The 20,025-nt window shown below is 42.0% G+C and overlaps 1 protein-coding gene across 17 annotated transcripts in view; it reads left to right on the top strand.

Moving 5' to 3' along the window:
• LOC100496185 overlaps positions 1-20,025 on the top strand; it is a 75,334-nt gene that overhangs the window by 51,391 nt on the left and 3,918 nt on the right. For 16 of the 17 annotated variants that reach the window (XM_031892141.1, XM_031892139.1, XM_031892133.1 and 13 more), the window contains 6 exons: positions 1,798-1,860; positions 2,490-2,540; positions 11,899-11,961; positions 14,277-14,378; positions 16,476-16,784; positions 18,678-18,929. In XM_031892141.1, coding sequence (XP_031748001.1) covers positions 1,798-1,860; positions 2,490-2,540; positions 11,899-11,961; positions 14,277-14,378; positions 16,476-16,784; positions 18,678-18,929 — 840 coding nt within the window. The remainder of the gene's footprint in view (positions 1-1,797; positions 1,861-2,489; positions 2,541-11,898; positions 11,962-14,276; positions 14,379-16,475; positions 16,785-18,677; positions 18,930-20,025) is intronic. The other variant, XM_031892144.1, reaches the window with a different exon arrangement.

The following is a 20,025-nucleotide window of genomic DNA, read 5'->3' as shown; positions in this document are numbered from 1 at the left end:
GGGAGCAACATGTTGCCCCTGAGCCACTGGTTGGGGATCACTGCATTAGCATATGTACCTTATTGGTTTATAGGTAGACCACTCCCTCTGCACTCTAATATTGTGTTGAGCAAAGGGGTGGGGTCTTCCTCTTTGGCTGTATCTGTTGACTCGGGTGGAAGTTCCACTGATCCTGGGATCAACAGGGCCCCAGTAAACCATTTTACCCTAGAGAAACCTCTGACTCAAGTGAAAGTCAGGGAACAGGGACCCTGTGAACGAGGAAAAGCTAGAATAGAAAAACATCCTAAGAGCCCTTTCTAGGAAAGTGAGGCAGAAAGGTCAGGTAGAAAGAGCTGTTTCTGGCTCCAACCAGGAGGGATTAGCTGGAAGTACTTTTCCTTACAGGCAAGTGCAGGACCACGGTTGAGACACAGGATTCAGGTTAGTTCCAATCCCTGATCCATAGTCAGCTGTTTGGAATCCTTAACAGCTAAGGTGTACATCCTGAGATAAATGTCCAGACTACTCTCCATAGTGGTGCCGTGCTGTTTGGTGTCTTTACCCTGCCCAGACTCATTAGAGGTGGAATAAAGCGGTGGACATCCTCTCTTTCTAACCTCAGTGCTTCTAACTGCTATCTCCTCTGTGTGAGTATATGCAATAACCCTGACTGATAATTGTCTTGGACAATAAACAGGTTGCATTCTGTTTCATCACAAAAGAACCTTCTGGCACTCATTCTTTTATATTACTTTGGACACAGCTTTCCTGAGAGACTCATTTGCAATGCCTTAGCAGCATTCTGTTGGGCCCCCCTGTTCTTAGGGTACCACCATTTGCAAATAAACCCAATAGGGCTGTTCTGCCCCCAATAAGGGGTAATTATATCTTAGTTGGGATCAAGTACAGGTACTGTTTTATTATTACAGAGAAAAGGGAATCATTTAACCATGAAATAAACCCAATAGGGCTGTTCTGCCCCCAATAAGGGGTAATTATATCTTAGTTGGGATCAAGTACAGGTACTGTTTTATTATTACAGAGAAAAGGGAATCATTTAACCATGAAATAAACCCAATAGGGCTGTTCTGCCCCCAATAAGGGGTAATTATACCTTAGTTGGGATCAAGTACAGGTACTGTTTTAGCAAATCACATGTAATATTACATTAAAAAAAAAGCTAAAATGCTTATTAAACCTAAAATGTTTAATTTGAATATTTTTTTTTTTTGCTTCAGTCAGTGGTTTTGTTGAAGCGCTTTGGATACAGCAATAGTTGGGCAACTCAGGGAGTGTGGATTCGCTGGTAATGCCCCTGAATGCTCCTCAGCTATAACTTATTTGATCCAACGAACAGAAAACCAGGCCCGGATTTGTGGTGAGGCCATAGCGGCCCGGGCCTAGGGTGGCATGCCCACCGCTGCAACAAAATTTTTAAATTTGGCTCCCATACAGAGCAGTCAGGACCTCTCCCCACTACTCCGTATGGGAGTTTAAAGGTTTGCGCATGCGCACTTGTGCCTCCCGGAGGAAGGGGACCGACGGGGGCGGCCTCGGGGCGCCCAGAAGACGAATCCGGGCCTGCAGAAAACTAAGGTTAAACAGCCAAATCTGTACATATTGATTGATTTGTATGATAAATCTTCTATCGGCCTGCAATCACATTGATGTCATGAAAGTTTTTCCGTGTAGGACTCACATTTCAGCATACACATACATTCAGAGTAGAATTTATCAAATTAAATATAAACTTTGTAATGCAGAACACAATTCATTTTTACTGTATTTGACTGTATTGTGTATTTTTTGCCCCAGGCCAAATGATAAACAGAAATAACATAAAAATCAACAAATTTTCATGGAACTCCCAGTCAGAAGGTGGGTTTTAGAAGGTTCTGCATTCATTTTAAATGCAGGAAATCTGTACATAGAGCTAAAAATTATCTTGCAAGGCAACGCGAAATTTTAGGAAGGTGGGAATCCCAAAAGGATGTATTTCTTTAAGCATAATAAACTAGACAGAACTCTGTCATATTACATCAGACACATTAGTATTATCCTAGACAGGCTGTTGATACAGTGATAAAAGTGAAAAGCAAATTATCCAGCCCAAAAAAGATTATTGTTTTCTCCCACCCAGTTATTTTCCTTGCACCCACACTGCTTGCACACTAGTCTCCAGGCACTAAGGGGTGCGGGTGGAACTGTGGATCCTATCTTCAGTCTAATTTTTGTACAAAATGTACCCAGTGTGTACACTGGCAGGCAGGTGTTTTACCTGTCCATGCATACTACAGATGGGATCTTTTAGCAAGACAAACGCACAACCTGATTACAAATCCCCCTAATGACATCTTTGATTAAAGGGTTTCTCTGTCTTTTGGGAAAAAATGTGCTTAGGTTAACCCCTTTCGTGCTAGAGCATCCCTCCTCTGGCCTGATATTAAGTATAGGATTATTTTTCTAATCATGGACTATAATTTGAATTAGATTTATTATTTTTTCAGGGGACAAAAAACTTGCGGATCTGCTGTCTACTGATCCAAAGGGAGAAAAGAGTAAGTTTGGATCTACTATGAATTATATAATCATATCTATATATAGTGAATAAAGTACCCCCTATTCTAAAATATATAGATATTACCAAGTCACCAAGGAGTTCCATGACCATTTAAAGGGACAAAGCTGAATGCCAGGTGCTTTTATACAGGTCATGGAACTCAGAGGTGACTTCTAATATCCTCATATTTTACAACAGGGGGTAAATATACAAGTTTCAGTGAGTCATGTGAATTACACAAAGAAATTACACTAAGTAATTATCACTAAGCACTGTTTATAAAGATATAATTAATTTAAGGTATTCATGGCTCTTGTGTATTAAACAAAGTATATAAATATAAACATATAAAGCATCATCATATTCCACACCAGTTTATAGAGATTATGCATCATTCACATCAGTGGAGCTTAAAATCCATTTTAAGGCCTACAGGCTAACTAATACATATATTTATAATTATGTAAGGACCCATAGGGTTAATATGCCCCTATGGCTTTAAACCCTACCATTTCCTTCATTATCCTGTTACTGGGCAAAGATGCATGTATCTAGTGTTCCATTAGCAAATGTGCCTTATTGGTTTATAGTTAGACCACTCCCTCTGCACTTCAATATAGCGTTTAGCGAAGGGGTGGGTCTTCCTCTTTGGCTGCATCTATTGACTCAGGTGGAAGTTCCACTGATCCTGGGATCAACAGGGCCCCAGTAAACCATTTTACCCTAGAGAAACCTCTCTGACTCAAGTGAAAGTTGGGGAACAGGGACCCTGTAAATGAGGAATAGCTAGAATAGAAAAACATCCTAAGAGCCCTTTCTAGGAAAGTGAGGCAGAAAGGTCTGATAGAAAGAGCAGTTTCTGGCTCCAACCAGGAGGGATTAGCTGGAAGTACTTTTCCCTGGTCCTCTCCCTCTCAGCACTATCCGGGTTAGCTCCTCCCACTCCCCATTGAGAAGAACCCTCCCAACTAATAAATATCCGTCCTGCCCTCTTACCCGTGTCTTTTTGTTCTTCTCATTCCACTCCGTTGGGAAGGAGTAAGTTTTTGTCCTGAAGGTAGCATGGCCTGCTGAGAGCGGTCAGGGCTGGGGTTTTTCCGTGTGCCTTACAAATGTTTCCCCAGGTGTCAGGTCCTGCGTTGCCTAGCAACGCGAGTTCAGCAGGACCTGCATTGCCCACCCGCCTGGTCTGTCTTCCCGGTCTGCGGCCAACGCGACCGAAGACATCGGCACCTGAGCGGCTTCTGTGCCAGCGAGACCAGGCGGGGAGGGTGGCGGCGGTGGAACGCAAACCGGAACCGGCATGGCGGCACTTCCGGGTTTGCGTTCCAGCATTGGCGCGAGTGGCGGCGGGTGGTGATTGGCTGCAGGGGATTCAAATGGCGTGCCTGCAAGCACCGCGCGGCCCCTGATCCAGCACCCTGCCCGTGCCGGTCTCATCCTGCTCGCCCTGCTGACCCTGTAAGTACTAAGCTGGAAACTGCCTTGGTTAGACCTATTCACCTAACAAGCTGGATGTACCTGTTCATTATTGGGTTTTTTTTTTTTTTCTCTCTTTCTTTTTCCTGTGTTCTCATTTTTCGTGCATCCTCCTCCAGGCATTTCCTACAATCAGTACTACTACTTGCTGCCACCCTCATCCTAAGTCTACCTTCAGTTGAGGTAAAAAAAAAAAAAAAAAGCACACAAACTGGTATGCATGCTAGATGACTGCTTATCAGAATAATTGTTTTGTCAATTTGATTGTCTTGTAGATGAAGCCTGCTAGAACCAAACAAAAGGAGAAGGATCCTCAGAATGATACTCCAAGTGTTTCCGCAGAAGATTCCGGATCCTGCATGGCATGTCCGGAGATGCCTCTTCCAAACAAGAGGTTATGCCAGGCTTGCCTAGTATCGGCAGCAGGGGGACAACCTTTAGCCTCAGCAGACATCATATCCTTGATCAGACAAACGGTTTCTCAGGAAGTTCAAGCTCTAACAACTCCCAGAGTGGAACACTCAAGGGATGACTACCCGAGTGACAGAGGAGACATGACAGGATATTCGGATGCTTCTTCAGAGGAAGAGTCTGAAGAAGATTACAGAGCAGCCTTTGACTTTGCCATGGTGTCTCCCCTAGTCAAAGCGGTCAGAGAGGCATTGGACCTCCGAGAGGAAGATCAGCCTGGAACTTCTTCTTCTTTTCTGCCCGGGGGCAAGAAGAAATCTCAAATGTTTCCATTCCATGAGGAGGTGAGAACACTTATCAAGAATGAGTGGGAGGTGGTCTCCAGAAGGTCCGCAACACAATCCAAATTTCGTAGGTTGTATCCCTTCAAAGATGAAGATCTTAAGGATCTCTGCACAATACCGACAATAGATGCTCCCATAGTCAATCTGTCTAAAAATACAGTTCTGCCAATAGATGATCTCTCGTCCCTGAAAGATACAATGGATAAACGCATGGAAGCAGATCTCAAGAGAGCCTTTCTGTGTGCAGGAGAAGCAGCAAGGCCTGCAGTGGCATGTATCTCGGTAGCCAAAGCCATGGAAGTATGGCTGGAGAGCATGGAGATGGCTCTTAAGAATGGAGAGGAGAGAACAAGAATCGTTGAAGGTTTAACGGATCTCAAATTGGGAGCTTCTTTTCTAGTCAATGCGGCAGTAGATCTTACTCGTCTTGCCTCTAGGTCCCTTGTTCTCTCAGTCTCCGCCAGAAGGGCCCTCTGGCTCAGGGCTTGGGAGGCAGATTCTCCCTCCAAGGCGGCATTATGCGCATTGCCATTCCAGGGTCAGGTCCTGTTCGGAAAGAAACTTGAAGATCTGATTTCAAAGGCTTCCGGTGGGAAGAGCCAATTCTTACCTCAGAAGAGAAGGCAAAGGTTTCAGTCCAAGAGATCTCCTAAAAGGAAGTCTTCATTTCGGCCTAGGCCAGGCTCCACGGGGGACTCCAGACAATTTAGGAACAGAAGAGATGCTTCAAAGCCAAACTCTTGGCAGGGGAATCAGCAGGGTTCCTTCCGGCAATTCAGCCATAAATCAGCGGCTGGTCCCAGCAGGAAGAATTTCTGAAGGTGGTGGTCCCCAGGAACCAAGAGTTGGAGGAAGACTCAGCCAATTCAGGGGTGCCTGGGAAAGGTCCATAGAGGACAGATGGGTCTTGGAGATCATCCAGGGGGGGTACAGACTGGAGTTCATGGGGTCGGTACCTCCGAGAAGGTTTCATTCATCTCCCAAACCGGATTCAGCAGACAAGCTCCAGGCACTGGAAACCTGCATAAAGTCCATGTTGTGCCAGGGGGTCATAAGGCCAGTTCAGTTCCAGCAACAGGGAGAAGGGGTGTACTCACAGTTCTTCCTGATCAGGAAACAATCGGGGTCATGGCGCCCGATTTTGGATCTAAGATGGCTAAACAAGTTTCTGAAAATCCAAAGATTCAGAATGGAATCACTGGAGTCGGTGAGAGCAGAAGTATGTCCAAAAGACTGGATGTGCACCCTGGACATTCAAGATGCGTATCACCATGTTCCCATAGCAGAATCCCATCAGAAATTCTTGAGGTTCACGGTAGGGGAGAAGCATTTTCAATTCACATGTCTACCTTTCGGGCTCGCCACTGCACCAAGGGTATTCTCCAAAATCCTGGTCACCCTGGTGGCAACGTTAAGGTGGGAGAAGCTAAGGCTATTCCATTATTTAGACGACCTCATTCTCCTGTCAGGATCAAGGAGTCAGGCATTGATCCAAAGGGACAGAATCATCCAGGTATTGGAGCACAAAGCAGGAGGAATCAGCGATCCTTCAATTCAGATTCCGGTGGGTTCACCTCTCAGAAGAGCTCTAGGTTGGTGGTCACAACCAGGACGCCTATCTGCAGGGGTTCCTCTGTTCCCGAAAGAGTGGGTTATCTTAACAACAGATGCATCAGGATCAGGATGGGGAGCTGTACTACAAGGCCGAGCGGCTCAAGGATTGTGGCCACAGCCCTCCTTAAACGTGCCCTCAAACGTCTTGGAACTAAGAGGTATTCTTCAAGCTCTACAGTTCTTCAAAAACGATTTGAAGGACGAAAGAGTCAAGGTGAGATGCGACAACTGCACGGCAGTAGCTTATATAAGGAAGCAAGGGGGTACAAGAAGTGGTACCTTGCTACAGGAAGTAGAACCTATCTTCAGATGGGTAGAACAGAATTTGAAAGACATCACAGCTGTCTATCTCCCAGGTCGCCAAAACATCAGGGCAGACTTTCTAAGCAGGAACAGCTTAAACCCTCACGAGTGGCGATTGAACCCCAGAATCTTCAATCAGGTGGTGAGTCTGTGGGGGAGTCCATGCATGGACCTTATGGCAACAACTGTCAACACACAGTGCAGCCAGTATTTTTCGAGGATACAAGAACCACGGGCACAGGCAACGGATGCGATAGTCCAGGGTTGGCCGAAGAGATTATGTTACGTCTTTCCACCTCTTCCTCTGATTCAGAGGGTGCTACACAAACTGATCGAGGAGAAGGCAGAAATAATATGCATAGCTCCAGCATGGCCCAGACGGCCATGGTTCCCAACGTTACTGAGACTATCCATCAGTCCTCCATGGAAGTTACCATGCTCCAGGAATCTGTTAACTCAGGGACCATTTGTCCATCCGGACCCAGGTCAGTTGGCCCTGACGGCCTGGAGACTGAGCGGCAAGGCCTAGAAGCACAAGGGTTGTCGGATGGGGTGATCCGTATTCTGATGAAGTCCAGGAAAGCCTCTACCAATGCCAGGTATTGCAAAGTATGGGAAACCTTCATGGACTGGAAGTCCAAAAGACCTGGTGAGGGTTCGGTCACAGTCGCAGAATTGTTGGAGTTCCTCCAAACAGGGCTAGTAAAGGGATTAAGAGTCAGTACACTTAAAACCCAAGTGTCAGCTATTTCGGCCTTCTCAGAGACTAGATGGGCACTACATCCTCTGATTATCAGATTCTTCAGAGCAGCCATCCGGATCTTGCCAGCAAAGAGATCCTCATGTCCCCAATGGGACCTTCCATTGGTTTTAGAGTTCCTATCTTCATCACCGTTTGAGCCAATAGAGGAGAGTTCGGTCTGGCACCTGACGTTAAAAACAGTATTCCTAGTGGCGGTCACCTCAGCTAAAAGAGTAGGGGAACTACAAGCCCTCAAATATGCTGAAGATAGTCCCATGTTTTTTCCAGAGAAGGTAGTCCTGAAGTTCGTTCCTTCATTCAAACCCAAGGTAGTCACGGAATACCACATCAGGGATGAATTGTGCTTGCCATCCACTGGGGAAGGGGCATCGGAAAGACAGGGGCATCTCCCAAGTTATTTGGACGTCGGCAGATGCATCAAGGCTTATTGCCGGGCCACGGAAGATTTTAGGAAAGCTGACAGACTCTTCATCCTTCCGAATGGAACTAGGAAAGGAGAGAGGGCTTCCAATGCTACTATTTCAAAATGGATAAAGAGGATCATCAAGGAGGCTTACATATCCAAACAACTTAGCCTTCCACAATCAATATCGGCTCATTCAACAAGGGGCCAGGCAGCATCATGGGCAGCGGAAGCAGGGACATCCCTAGAGGTGATATGCAGGGCAGCGTCTTGGGCATCACCAAACACTTTCATATCTCATTACCGGCTAGACGTATCTGCTGCAAACCAGGCTGAGTTTGGTTACAGTGTCTTAAAGGCAGCTTCTTCTCAGAATAAATAACATGTTAACTGCACGTTGTGGTGTTTTATTCCCACCCAGTTATCGGGAGCTTGTTACATCCCGGATAGTGCTGAGAGGGAGAGGACCAGGGAAAAGGGAAAATTGTTTCATACTTACCGTGATTTTCCTTTCCTGGTCCTCTCCATATCAGCACTTCCCTCCCCAAAATATTCGAACTTGCTACCAGACACGGGTAAGAGGGCAGGACGGATATTTATTAGTTGGGAGGGTTCTTCTCAATGGGGAGTGGGAGGAGCTAACCCGGATAGTGCTGATATGGAGAGGACCAGGAAAGGAAAATCACGGTAAGTATGAAACAATTTTCCCTTTTCCCTACAGTCACTGTTGCCTTAGTGCAGGACCACGGTTAAGACGCAGGATTCAGGTTAGTTCCAATCCCTGATCCATAGTCGGCTGTTTGGAATCCTTAACAGCTAAGGTACACATCCCAACTTGTCCATAATCTCCCGAATCTCCATATCTTAAGTTTACTAAAAAAATCATTTACACGTTAAATAAACCCAATAGGGCTGTTCTGCCCCCAATAAGGGGTAATTATATCTTAGTTGGGATCAAGTACAGGTACTGTTTTATTTTTACAGAGAAAAGGGAATCATTTAAACATGAAATAAACCCAATAGGGCTGTTCTGCCCCCAATAAGGGGTAATTATATCTTAGTTGGGATCAAGTACAGGTACTGTTTTATTATTACAGAGAAAAGGGAATCATTTAACCATTAAATAAACCCAATAGGGCTGTTCTGCCCCCAATAAGGGGTAATTATATCTTAGTTGGGATCAAGTACAGGTACTGTTTTATTATTACAGAGAAAAGGGAATCATTTAACCATTAAATAAACCCAATAGGACTGTTCTGCCCCCAATAAGGGGTAATTATATCTTAGTTGGGATCAAGTACAGGTACTGTTTTATTATTACAGAGAAAAGGGAATCATTTAACCATGAAATAAACCCAATAGGGCTGTTCTGCCCCCAATAAAGGGTAATTATATCTTAGTTGGGATCAAGTACAGGTACTGTTTTATTATTACAGAGAAAAGGGAATCATTTAACCATGAAATAAACCCAATAGGGCTGTTCTGCCCCCAATAAGGGGTAATTATATCTTAGTTGGGATCAAGTACAGGTACTGTTTTATTATTACAGAGAAAAGGGAATCATTTAACCATGAAATAAACCCAATAGGACTGTTCTGCCCCCATTAAGGGGTAATTATATCTTAGTCAGGATCAAGTACAAGCTACTGTTTTATTAGTACAGAGAAAAAACAAATCATTATTTGATTAAAATTGAGTCTATAGGAGATGACCTTCCTTTCTGGATAATGGGTTTCCCATCCTTGTATTAAAAAGTAACAATAAAAGTGTAGCCTCACAGAGCAACAGTTTTTTGGCTGCTGGGGTCAGTGACCCCCATTTGAAAGCTGGAAAGAGTCAAGAGTCAAAAACTATAAAAAACAAAATAGAAAATGAAGACCAACAGAAAACTTGCTAGGAATAGGCCATTTCATAACATACTAAAAGTTTACCTGACTGTGAACCACCCCTCTAAACAAACCAAATGAACAATGTGAAATATTTAATGATATTGTGGCCTATGTTAATACTGCTGGAGCTTACAGAAGAGTTTGCTTTTATACTGAATAGAGTAAGCAGTACAACAGGCCCTTCTCTGATATTAGTAAATCACATGTAATATTACATTTAAAAAAAAGTAAAAAAAAAAAGTAAAATGCTTAATAAACCTAAAATGTTTGATTTGAATAATATATTTTTTTTTTTGCCCCGTGCTTCAGTGTTTTTGTTGAAGCCCTTTGGAGACAGCAATAGTTGGGCAACTCAGGGAGTGTGGATTCCTGGCGCTGGTAATGTTTGTGTAGGACCCACATTTTAGCATACACATACAGTGGTGTGAAAAACTATTTGCCCCCTTCCTGATTTCTTATTCTTTTGCATGTTTGTCACACAAAATGTTTCTGATCATCAAACACATTTAACTATTAGTCAAAGATAACACAAGTAAACACAAAATGCAGTTTTTAAATGAGGGTTTTTATTATTTAGGGAGAAAAAAAATCCAAACCTACATGGCCCTGTGTGAAAAAGTAATTGCCCCCTGAACCTAATAACTGGTTGGGCCACCCTTAGCAGCAATAACTGCAATCAAGCGTTTGCGATAACTTGCAACGAGTCTTTTACAGCGCTCTGGAGGAATTTTGGCCCACTCATCTTTGCAGAATTGTTGTAATTCAGCTTTATTTGAAGGTTTTCTAGCATGAACCGCCTTTTTAAGGTCATGCCACAACATCTCAATAGGATTCAGGTCAGGACTTTGACTAGGCCACTCCAAAGTCTTCATTTTGTTTTTCTTCAGCCATTCAGAGGTGGATTTGCTGGTGTGTTTTGGGTCATTGTCCTGCTGCAGCACCCAAGATCGCTTCAGCTTGAGTTGACGAACAGATGGCCGGACATTCTCCTTCAGGATTTTTTGGTAGACAGTAGAATTCATGGTTCCATCTATCACAGCAAGCCTTCCAGGTCCTGAAGCAGCAAAACAACCCCAGAAAATCACACTACCACCACCATATTTTACTGTTGGTATGATGTTCTTTTTCTGAAATGCTGTGTTACTTTTACGCCAGATGTAACGGGACACGCACCTTCCAAAAAGTTCAACTTTTGTCTCGTCGGTCCACAAGGTATTTTCCCAAAAGTCTTGGCAATCATTGAGATGTTTTTTAGCAAAATTGAGACGAGCCATAATGTTCTTTTTGCTTAAAAGTGGCTTGCACCTTGGAAATCTGCCATGCAGGCCGTATTTGCCCAGTCTCTTTCTTATGGTGGAGTCGTGAACACTGACCTTAATTGAGGCAAGTGAGGCCTGCAGTTCTTTAGATGTTGTCCTGGGGTCTTTTGTGGCCTCTCGGATGAGTTGTCTCTGCGCTCTTGGGGTAATTTTGGTCGGCCGGCCACTCCTGGGAAGGTTCACCACTGTTCCATGTTTTTGCCATTTGTGGATAATGGCTCTCACTGTGGTTCGCTGGAGTCCCAAAGCTTTAGAAATGGCTTTATAACCTTTACCAGACTAATAGATCACAATTACTTTTGTTCTCATTTGTTCCTGAATTTCTTTGGATCTTGGCATGATGTCTAGCTTTTGAGGTGCTTTTGGTCTACTTCTCTGTGTCAGGTAGCTCCTATTTAAGTGATTTCTTGATTGAAACAGGTGTGGCAGTAATCAGGCCTGGGGGTGACTACAGAAATTGATATTGAAATTGAAAATTGAAATTGATAAACCACAGTTAAGTCATTTTTTAACAAGGGGGGCAATCACTTTTTCACACAGGGCCATGTAGATTTGGAGTTTTTTTTCTCCCTTAATAACGTGAACCTTCATTTAAAAACTGCATTTTGTGTTCAATTATATTATCTTTGACTAATAGTTGACGGTTTTTGATGAGCAGAAACATTTAAGTGTGACAAACATGCAAAAGAATAAGAAATCAGGAAGGGGGCAAATAGTTTTTCACACCACTGTACACTCAGAGTAGAATTAATCAAATTAAAATAAACTTTGTAATGCAGAACACAATTCATTTTTACTGTATTTGACTGTATTGTGTATTTTTTTCCCCAGGCCAAATGATAAAAAGAAATAACAGAAAAATCGACAAATTTTCATGGAACTCCCAGTCAGAAGGTGGGTTTTAGAAGGTTCTGCATTCATTTTAATGCAGGAAATCTGTACTTAGAGCTGAGAATCATCTTGCAAGGAACACGCAATTTTGTTTTAAATTGCCAGCAACTGGCCAAAAGATAGGAATCGTTGTTGACATAATATGTAGTTACTATTTACATACTATTGACTATGTTGACATAATATGCAGTCACTGACACAGTAGTCACATGACTGTATTTAAAGTGGACCTGTCACCCAGACATAAAAAGCTGTATAATAAAAGCCCTTTTCAAATTAAACAAGAAACCCAAAATAATTTTTTATTACCACATCCATAACCATTATAAAAGCATTTAAAAATCCCAGCTGTCAATCATATAATGCCTGCCCCGCCTCTATGCCTTAGGCATAGAGGTGGGGCAGAGAGTTACTTTTACTTTTAATTCAGAACTTTTTAGATGTTGCTGCACCCCTAACATTCCCCCTCCCTTTGCACCATGTAATTGTGTAACCAGTGCATGGACATGGGTATCAGGGCCCCCCATACTGGCACAGAAACAAGATATTGGCAGGATGCAATGCCTGCTTTGATAAGTGTCCACAAAATGGCCCCTGCCTGCTTGCTGCAATTGTGAATTCCAAGGCTGAAGAATATAAGATTAAAATAATTTATATAGTGTAAGTAAAGTTTATTTTGCTTGACAAACACAATAGAAAACAATTTGGAATTAATTCTTAAGGTGACAGGTCCCCTTTAATTTAATCATGAATCCTCCCACTATCCTAAATTCACAGATTCCCGTAGTTACTAACATAGGCGTCCGTTTACTAAATTGCATTAAAATTGTCTATGACTTTCTGCAGGTTATCACAGAGAATATTCGCAGTGTCAAAGTTTACTAAACAGCGATGTGTGTGGAAATCACTGCGATCATTTGCGTTAATTTTAGTTTGCGAATATTTCTCCTTTTATGGTGTTTATTATGCCAATTTTTAATGACAAATATATGGGCAGATATACTTCTTCAAAACTAGAGCAACTTTCTTGAACTTTACACCCTGCCAATAAAATAGAAATCAAAAACAAAAATGCTTCTTAAAAACTTTATAAACTTGATTGAGTGAACTTACACTCTGCAAATAGAATCTAAACAAAGGAAATATAAAAATTTTTACCAACCTGTTTGCATCATCTAAATGCGGAGTATAGCCAATCACTATGAAACCAAGCCCCTGCCAATAGAATCATACACATACATAAAAAAAATAGTGGGTTGTGGGATATTTCCTGTCCCCTTGAGAATTTTATGGCGAAAAAATGAATAAATGCCACTACATAAAGGTCGCCTTTTAGTAAACTGGCGATAACATAGTTGGCGTTTTATTCTGTCTATAAATTTAGCAACTAATTTTAATGCACTTTAGTAAACGGACGCCATAGTATGACGGTGCCTGAATCACTGACATAGCATGCTTGTACATAAAGGGCTAGTTTAAGCTATAAAGTGCCCTGCTCTTAGCAACTTTTTCAAATGTTCATTATGTTTTTATTATCATTTTTAATTCTTTATCTTCCCCTTCAGCCTATTTCCATTTTCCAGAGAGGGGTCACTGATTCTGGCCGCCAAAAACCTATAGCTCTATGAGGCTACAATTTTATAGTTGTTGTTACTTTCTATTACTTATCTTCCTATTCATGTTACAGTCTTCCACTCAAACTACTGCCTGGTTGCTAGGGTAAATGCAGCCTTAGTAACCAGAAAGCTGCTAAAATTACAAATTGGTGTTAATTCTCCAGTCCAAAAACTTGAATAGATATCTCAGAATATCACTGCCTACAGCATACTAAGAGTTCATTTAAAAGTACAGTACATGAATAACTGACATACAATTCTGTAGTGTACTTACTGACATTGTATTCCATTCACTGTCCAGTAGATAGGTACTATAATACCATCCAGCTAGACTAGATTAACGGGTAGAGTATGATGAAACCATATTTGATTCAAGATAGTTTGCCTCAGACCTTCCGATCCATATTTACTCACACGCCTTCAGCTAATGTTTCCTGCAAGGTGATGTCCTCTTTTCCTTTGTGCTAAGGCAGGACATTCGATAATCAAAACTTATAATGCCAGGGTCATCCAAGTACAAGGGCAGAAAGCCGCAGAATTATCCTGCTAATGGTCAAAAAGTGAATTATATTCAGATTGGTCTGCGGACTGCGAATGAGATTACAGGGTTCTTCATAGGTGCAGGTTCTAAGCACAAAAATATATTTGGTTTCCTGGGACATTGATCCAGTATTTTTTCCATTTTTCACCTCTTTTACCTAGGTACCAATGGTATAGCGCATAAACTGAAGGGGCTTTTCATTTTTATGAGAGACATAACATGGTTTTTATGTTTTCTTATTGCATCTTCACATGTGGTAGTCGGTGAGTACCTCCTTACTATATGGTTTTATAGACAGCTTTTCCTTTTTGTGAGTGCTGACCTTCTGTGACATCTTTCCCCTCCCTGCTCTCTCCCCATCTCTTTCTTTAAATCATATCAGTTACCTGTTTTTTCCACCCTGTCTGGTTCTCTGGTTTCTGCCCATTTCAGCAGCTTGTAGTAAAGGACAAGTCTGCCATCTCATATTGATAATGTCCTTTTTACCCCCTAACATCACTAGTATGTCTGTAATTTCTTTCAGTGTGACCAGGTTAAACCCAGTGTAGAAATGTGTCTGCCTTGATTCTAGCAGGTGTATTCCCCCAATCCACCCAATTTTTCTGGTTGCATGTAATTCGAAGCAACTACAGGTATACAGTAATTACAAATTTTCACGGGTTTTTTGTCAATATAATTGCAATTGACCATCTCTTTCTATTGTTTACACTGACTCTTGAAACAATGTCTCAGAGGCCAGTTATTAACAGATCTGTGAAAAACCACACACAACTGGGAATTGGAAGAGGAGAGCTGGTTTACTACATTGCATTTAAGAGACAATACACCCGCTTTTTCAACATTGGTTCAATAAATAGGATTTGTACCGAGCATAAGTTTTTCCTCTTGTTTTGATTAGGACATATCTACAATATTTGTTAAACTTTGAAAAAAACTAAAGCCACATTCAACTTCCTGATCCTAAAGAGCAAAGACAAACAAACTAGTAGCCTCTGTAAAATGAGCATCTCTTCATCTAAAAAAAGGTAGGCTGTAGCTGGGAGAAGGGAAGGGTTTGTTTATACAGAAGCTTCTTAGTGAACTGCTGATTTGTTTAACTTTGCTCTTTGGGATCAGGAAGTAGATAGAGTGTGATGACCAAAAATGTAGATACTTTCTAATTAAAACATTAGGCATCTATATTCATGTTGAAAAATGGGGTATATTGCCCCTTTAAGGGTCAGAACCAACAGTGCTGATAAAAAAAAAAGTTGATGATAAATTTGCCCTTTAAAAATGTCAGCTTAGTTCAATGCTTGCCATATACATTAGTTTCTAAAATATATTCAATGTCCCTCTTGTAGATTTTGACTTTAAAGGAAGGAAAAGTAAGATTCACTGGTGGGTGGCAATATGTTAGGCTCCGGCAGTTAATCCAGTTGCTAAGGTTTCCCCAAAATTGTGCACTGTCCCGGGGGAAAACATTTTCCTTTCCCAGACATCCCTTCTGCTGGTTTAAACTGACATTTGCACAGTAGAGTGAAATCAGAAAATCTTATTGTACTGTACAAGCCCAAGCCGTGGATGTACAGTGTGATGTTGGTGGGCACTTCCCCCCCAAAACCCCCCCCGGCCGGTGAGTTTTTCTTTTAAAAGGTCCAGGGGAAAATTGAATTCAAGGGGGCGTTCCACACATTTTGGCACCCCTTCCCCATGGGAAATAGCTTTTCCTGGTCCTTTATATGTCTTCATCTACCTGTTTCTTTTCCTTACAAATTTACATTGGTTGGTGCTTTACACTTTTATATTATTTCTCATAGCAGTGAATAAAGAACAGGATTAGTTGGTCAGCATGTACCCAGGATGAACCTTCAATAAATTAATACAATGATAAAAAGCTGGACCAAAATACACAAGTATATAAATAGACAATGAGCAGGCAGCTGGGGGAGGAATACTGGAATGCTGAGAGTGCAGGCAGCCAGGGCTGAGTTTGGCCCAATACCTGCCTGATAGAGTAGTTTTTTTCACGTGGGTTTGGGCCATCCTGCACATTAATATTAATGACCCTAACTGTCTATTAGAGATGTGCAGTTAGACCTGAACCCCGTGTTTTGGTCAGGTTCAGACTCACTATTTCCAACTCTAGTGGCGGTTGGCGGACCTGACTCACCATCAGCCCTTGCGACCTTCCCCACCCTGATCTAACCCACATCTGTCACCAGCAAAACTGGCTTTCGTGATGATTTATATAAGCAAGCCCACTCCAGTTATGTCTGATGTTCCTAAAGCTGATAGGTGTGTACAAAAAAAACTGGAAGTGGTAACTTGTACATTGTTTGTATGCCCTAAACCTGGTTGTTTGTTTTTTCTGTCTCAAGCGGATACTGCCGTTACTAAGGAACTCTCGGTGGCTGTGTCCTCTGACATCGAGCTCTGTGGTCTGAAATGTGACAAGAGCGGCATATACACTCTGGATCGGGCAGTTGGTGTCCCTATTTTGGATTATTTTTGCCCAGAAAAATCCATTCATTACCATGACTTCAACAGAGAGCGCCTGCAAGTGAACATATCCACTGGCTGCTGCATCATCAAAAATGCTATGAAGAGTGATACTGGTGACTACGACTTGATTTTTCAAGGCACAAAGAAGGAGGTGTGGGTCCAGAAAACATCATGCTTGGTTATGGGTAAGTCATCTGTGGCTCTAAGTAGGATGCAAGTAAAGTTCCCATGACCTTGGTTAACGGGTATCTTTATGTAAAATTCACTTGCCATGTAAAGAAGCACACAAAACTAATTTGTTAAATTGGGGATAATATGTTTTAAATTGAACCAGTACAATTACAAATAGTAATCAATTAGCAATTAGTTTTACTCAGTCTGCAGCAAGTAAAGCTGGCCATACACGCACCGATAATATCGTACGAAACCTTCCGCGCTGAATTGGCAGAAGAAGGTAGAAATCCTATTGTTTCTACCTCCTTATCTGCCGTTTCAGCCCTGAATGGTTTGTGGCTGATTGTACGATCTTTGCACGAAAGATCGCAAATCGCCACGTGTGTGGCCACCTTTAGACTTTAAAAGCAGATATTCTGATTTGTTGCTATGTGCAACTGCATTGGTGCAGTGCAGTTTCTGGCTGTCCCCTTCTCTTTAATGCACTGGTGGTTTTGACTTTTGAAACCACATAGCAGTCACTATCTGATCTAGACCATCCTATTGAATTATATTTGGTATTTCCAGACATAAAAGTTTGATTGGCTGATGTATGCACTCTCTGGTGCACTGGCAAATGAAGACATGGGAGGAGCCTTAGTTCCTCTTCATTTTTTGTCAGATCCAATCATTATGGCTATTGCCCAGAATTCTAGCTATCATGGTAACAAACTGTGCCTTCAGGAGTTCCAAACTGTTTGTGTGTGTGTGATGTCTTTAGTTAAGTGCTAAATATTACACTACATGGGGCTGATTTACTTACCCACGAACGGGTCGAATGGAGTCCGATTGCGTTTTTTTCGTAATGATCGGTATTTTGCGATTTTTTCGTATGTTTTGTGATTTTTTCGGATTCTGTACGAATTTTTCGTTACCAATACGATTTTTGCGTAAAAACGCGAGTTTTCCTATCCATTACGAAAGTTGCGTAAAAAGTTGCGCATTTTTCGTAGCGTTAAAACTTACGCGAAAAATGCGCAACTTTTCGCGTAAGTTTTAACGCTACGAAAAATGCGCAACTTTTTACGCAACTTTCGTAATGGATACGAAAAACTCGCGTTTTTACGCAAAAATCGTATTGGTAACGAAAAATTCGTACAGAATCCGAAAAAATCGCAAAACATACGAAAAAGTCGCAAAATGTTCGTTTTCAAGTCGGAACTTTTCCAATTCGGGTCGGATTCGTGGGTTAGTAAATCAGCCCCCATGTGTAAGATGTTTAGGAATACATTACATATGAAAAGTTTCCAGGCTTTTCTCAAATAGAGCAAATTTGTTCTACTAAAAAATACATAGGACAAAGGGCCCTAAGGCAGTGATCCCCAACCAGTGGGTCGGGGGCAGCATATTTTGCACCTTCCCCCCTTTGATGTTGCTCCCAGTGGCCCTAAAGTAGGTGCCATTTTTAAATTTCTGGCTTGGAGACAAGTTTTGGAAGCAAAGAGACAGTTTAACTCCAAGCAGAATGTCCAGCGGGCCTCATGGGGCCACCAAATAGCCAATCACAGCCCTTATTTGGCATTCCCAAAGAAGCTTATTCATTGCTTGTGTGGCTCACCAACATGTTTCACTTTTTTCTCCCTAGTATAAAAGGTTGGGGATCCCAGCCCTAAGGGTTCCTGTGCTGAACAGTGCATTTCATATGTCATTGAGTAACAATGTGATAGCAAAGTGGCAACAAAAAATATGCAGATAGCAACAAATGTAAAGGGGATATTAACAATGGCGATATGTGTATCCCTATAGCTTACATAGAAAAGGTTTACCGTAATTAAAAAAAAACTTACCCTACAGTTAAATGAAACCCTGGGTTAGGTTATTTTTTATGATAATTGAGATTTTCCTGTAATGTTTTCCCTCCCCAGATCCAGTCTCTGTGTCCAACATAACTTCTAACCTTGATGAATCAGGGATGAAAACGATTCTGAGTGTTTCCTACAGTGGGGAAGAGGCGACAGTTGTGTGGGCATGGAACGGGGGAGCCCTGCCTGAGAGACACCAGCTGAGTGACAGTAACAAGACTCTCACTGTACCCAGTACTGACACCGGCACATTCACCGCCCTTGTCTCCAACCCCGTCAGTGACGAGATAATTGAGTGTGTCCTCCCACGACCAGGTAAGCAGAACTGTTATATTTGAAATTCTAAGAGTATTTTGTGCAACTGTTAATTAAATGGTTATCTGTTTTTGAGTTTAATATGTATACATTACAAAGGAAGGGTGCAGTTTACAGTCTTTTTTTTTGTATTTCATGAAAAAAAAGTTTTGTTGAATAGGATTTCATTAACATCCCCAACCTTATTTTATGGAGATATGAAGTGAATGTACAATTATTTACTTAAATGTCACTGATCTCATTGCAAGGCAATCCAGCACCCCCGTAAGCAATCGTTTGTAATAATATCATAGCTTGAGAAGAACTGGAGCTTAAAGGACATGTAAACCCCCCCCCCCCTCCGAAATCTTTAAATATCTGCCTTCTGGTTGTTCAAAAGTAAGTAAGGCTGCAGCATCCCCTAAATGACTTAGATTTCCTTCTCCTCCTGTAACCCACTAGGCCCCCTCCCTCGGGAATTTACTTTGGCTCTTGGCTCCTGGGCATGCTCAGTTCTTCTCAACTTACGTTGCCCAGGGCAACCAATCAGCAATTAGATTTCAACAGTTAGAAAAGCAAAGCATCTGATTGGCTGCTTTGAGCAATAACACCAGTAATGTTTTACTCCACTTTTTACACAGTATTATTCTTCTATTCAGTCCCTCTGCTATTCATATCCCCATATCTCGTTCAAACCACCGCCTGGTTGCTAGGGTAAATAGCAAATTCCAAACTGGAGAACTGCTGAACAAAAGGTTAAATAACCAAAGAAATGAAGGCCAATTGCAAATTGTCTCAGAGTATTACTGTCTACAACAGAGATCCCCCAACCTTTTTTACCCGTGGGCAACATTTCAATGAAAAAAAAGCTGGGGAGCAATACAAGCACAAAAGCATTTCTAGTAGGTGACCAATAAGAACTAAGATTGGTTAATTAGTAGCCCAGTGGGGACTGGAAGACTACTAGAGGCTCTGTTGAGCAGTATACATGGTCTTTATGCCTCCAAAACTTGCCTCCAAGTCAGAAATTCAAAAATGGGCACCTTCTTTGAGGTCCCTGGGGGCAACATCAATGGGGTTGGGGAGCAACATGTTCCTCCCGAGCCACTGGTTGGGG

The sequence above is a fragment of the Xenopus tropicalis genome, chromosome 8 (genome assembly GCF_000004195.4).
Source record: "Xenopus tropicalis strain Nigerian chromosome 8, UCB_Xtro_10.0, whole genome shotgun sequence".
Taxonomy (NCBI): Eukaryota; Metazoa; Chordata; class Amphibia; order Anura; family Pipidae; genus Xenopus; species Xenopus tropicalis.
Note: the sequence above shows the minus strand (reverse complement) of the source record. Positions and strands in the feature narration are given on the sequence as shown.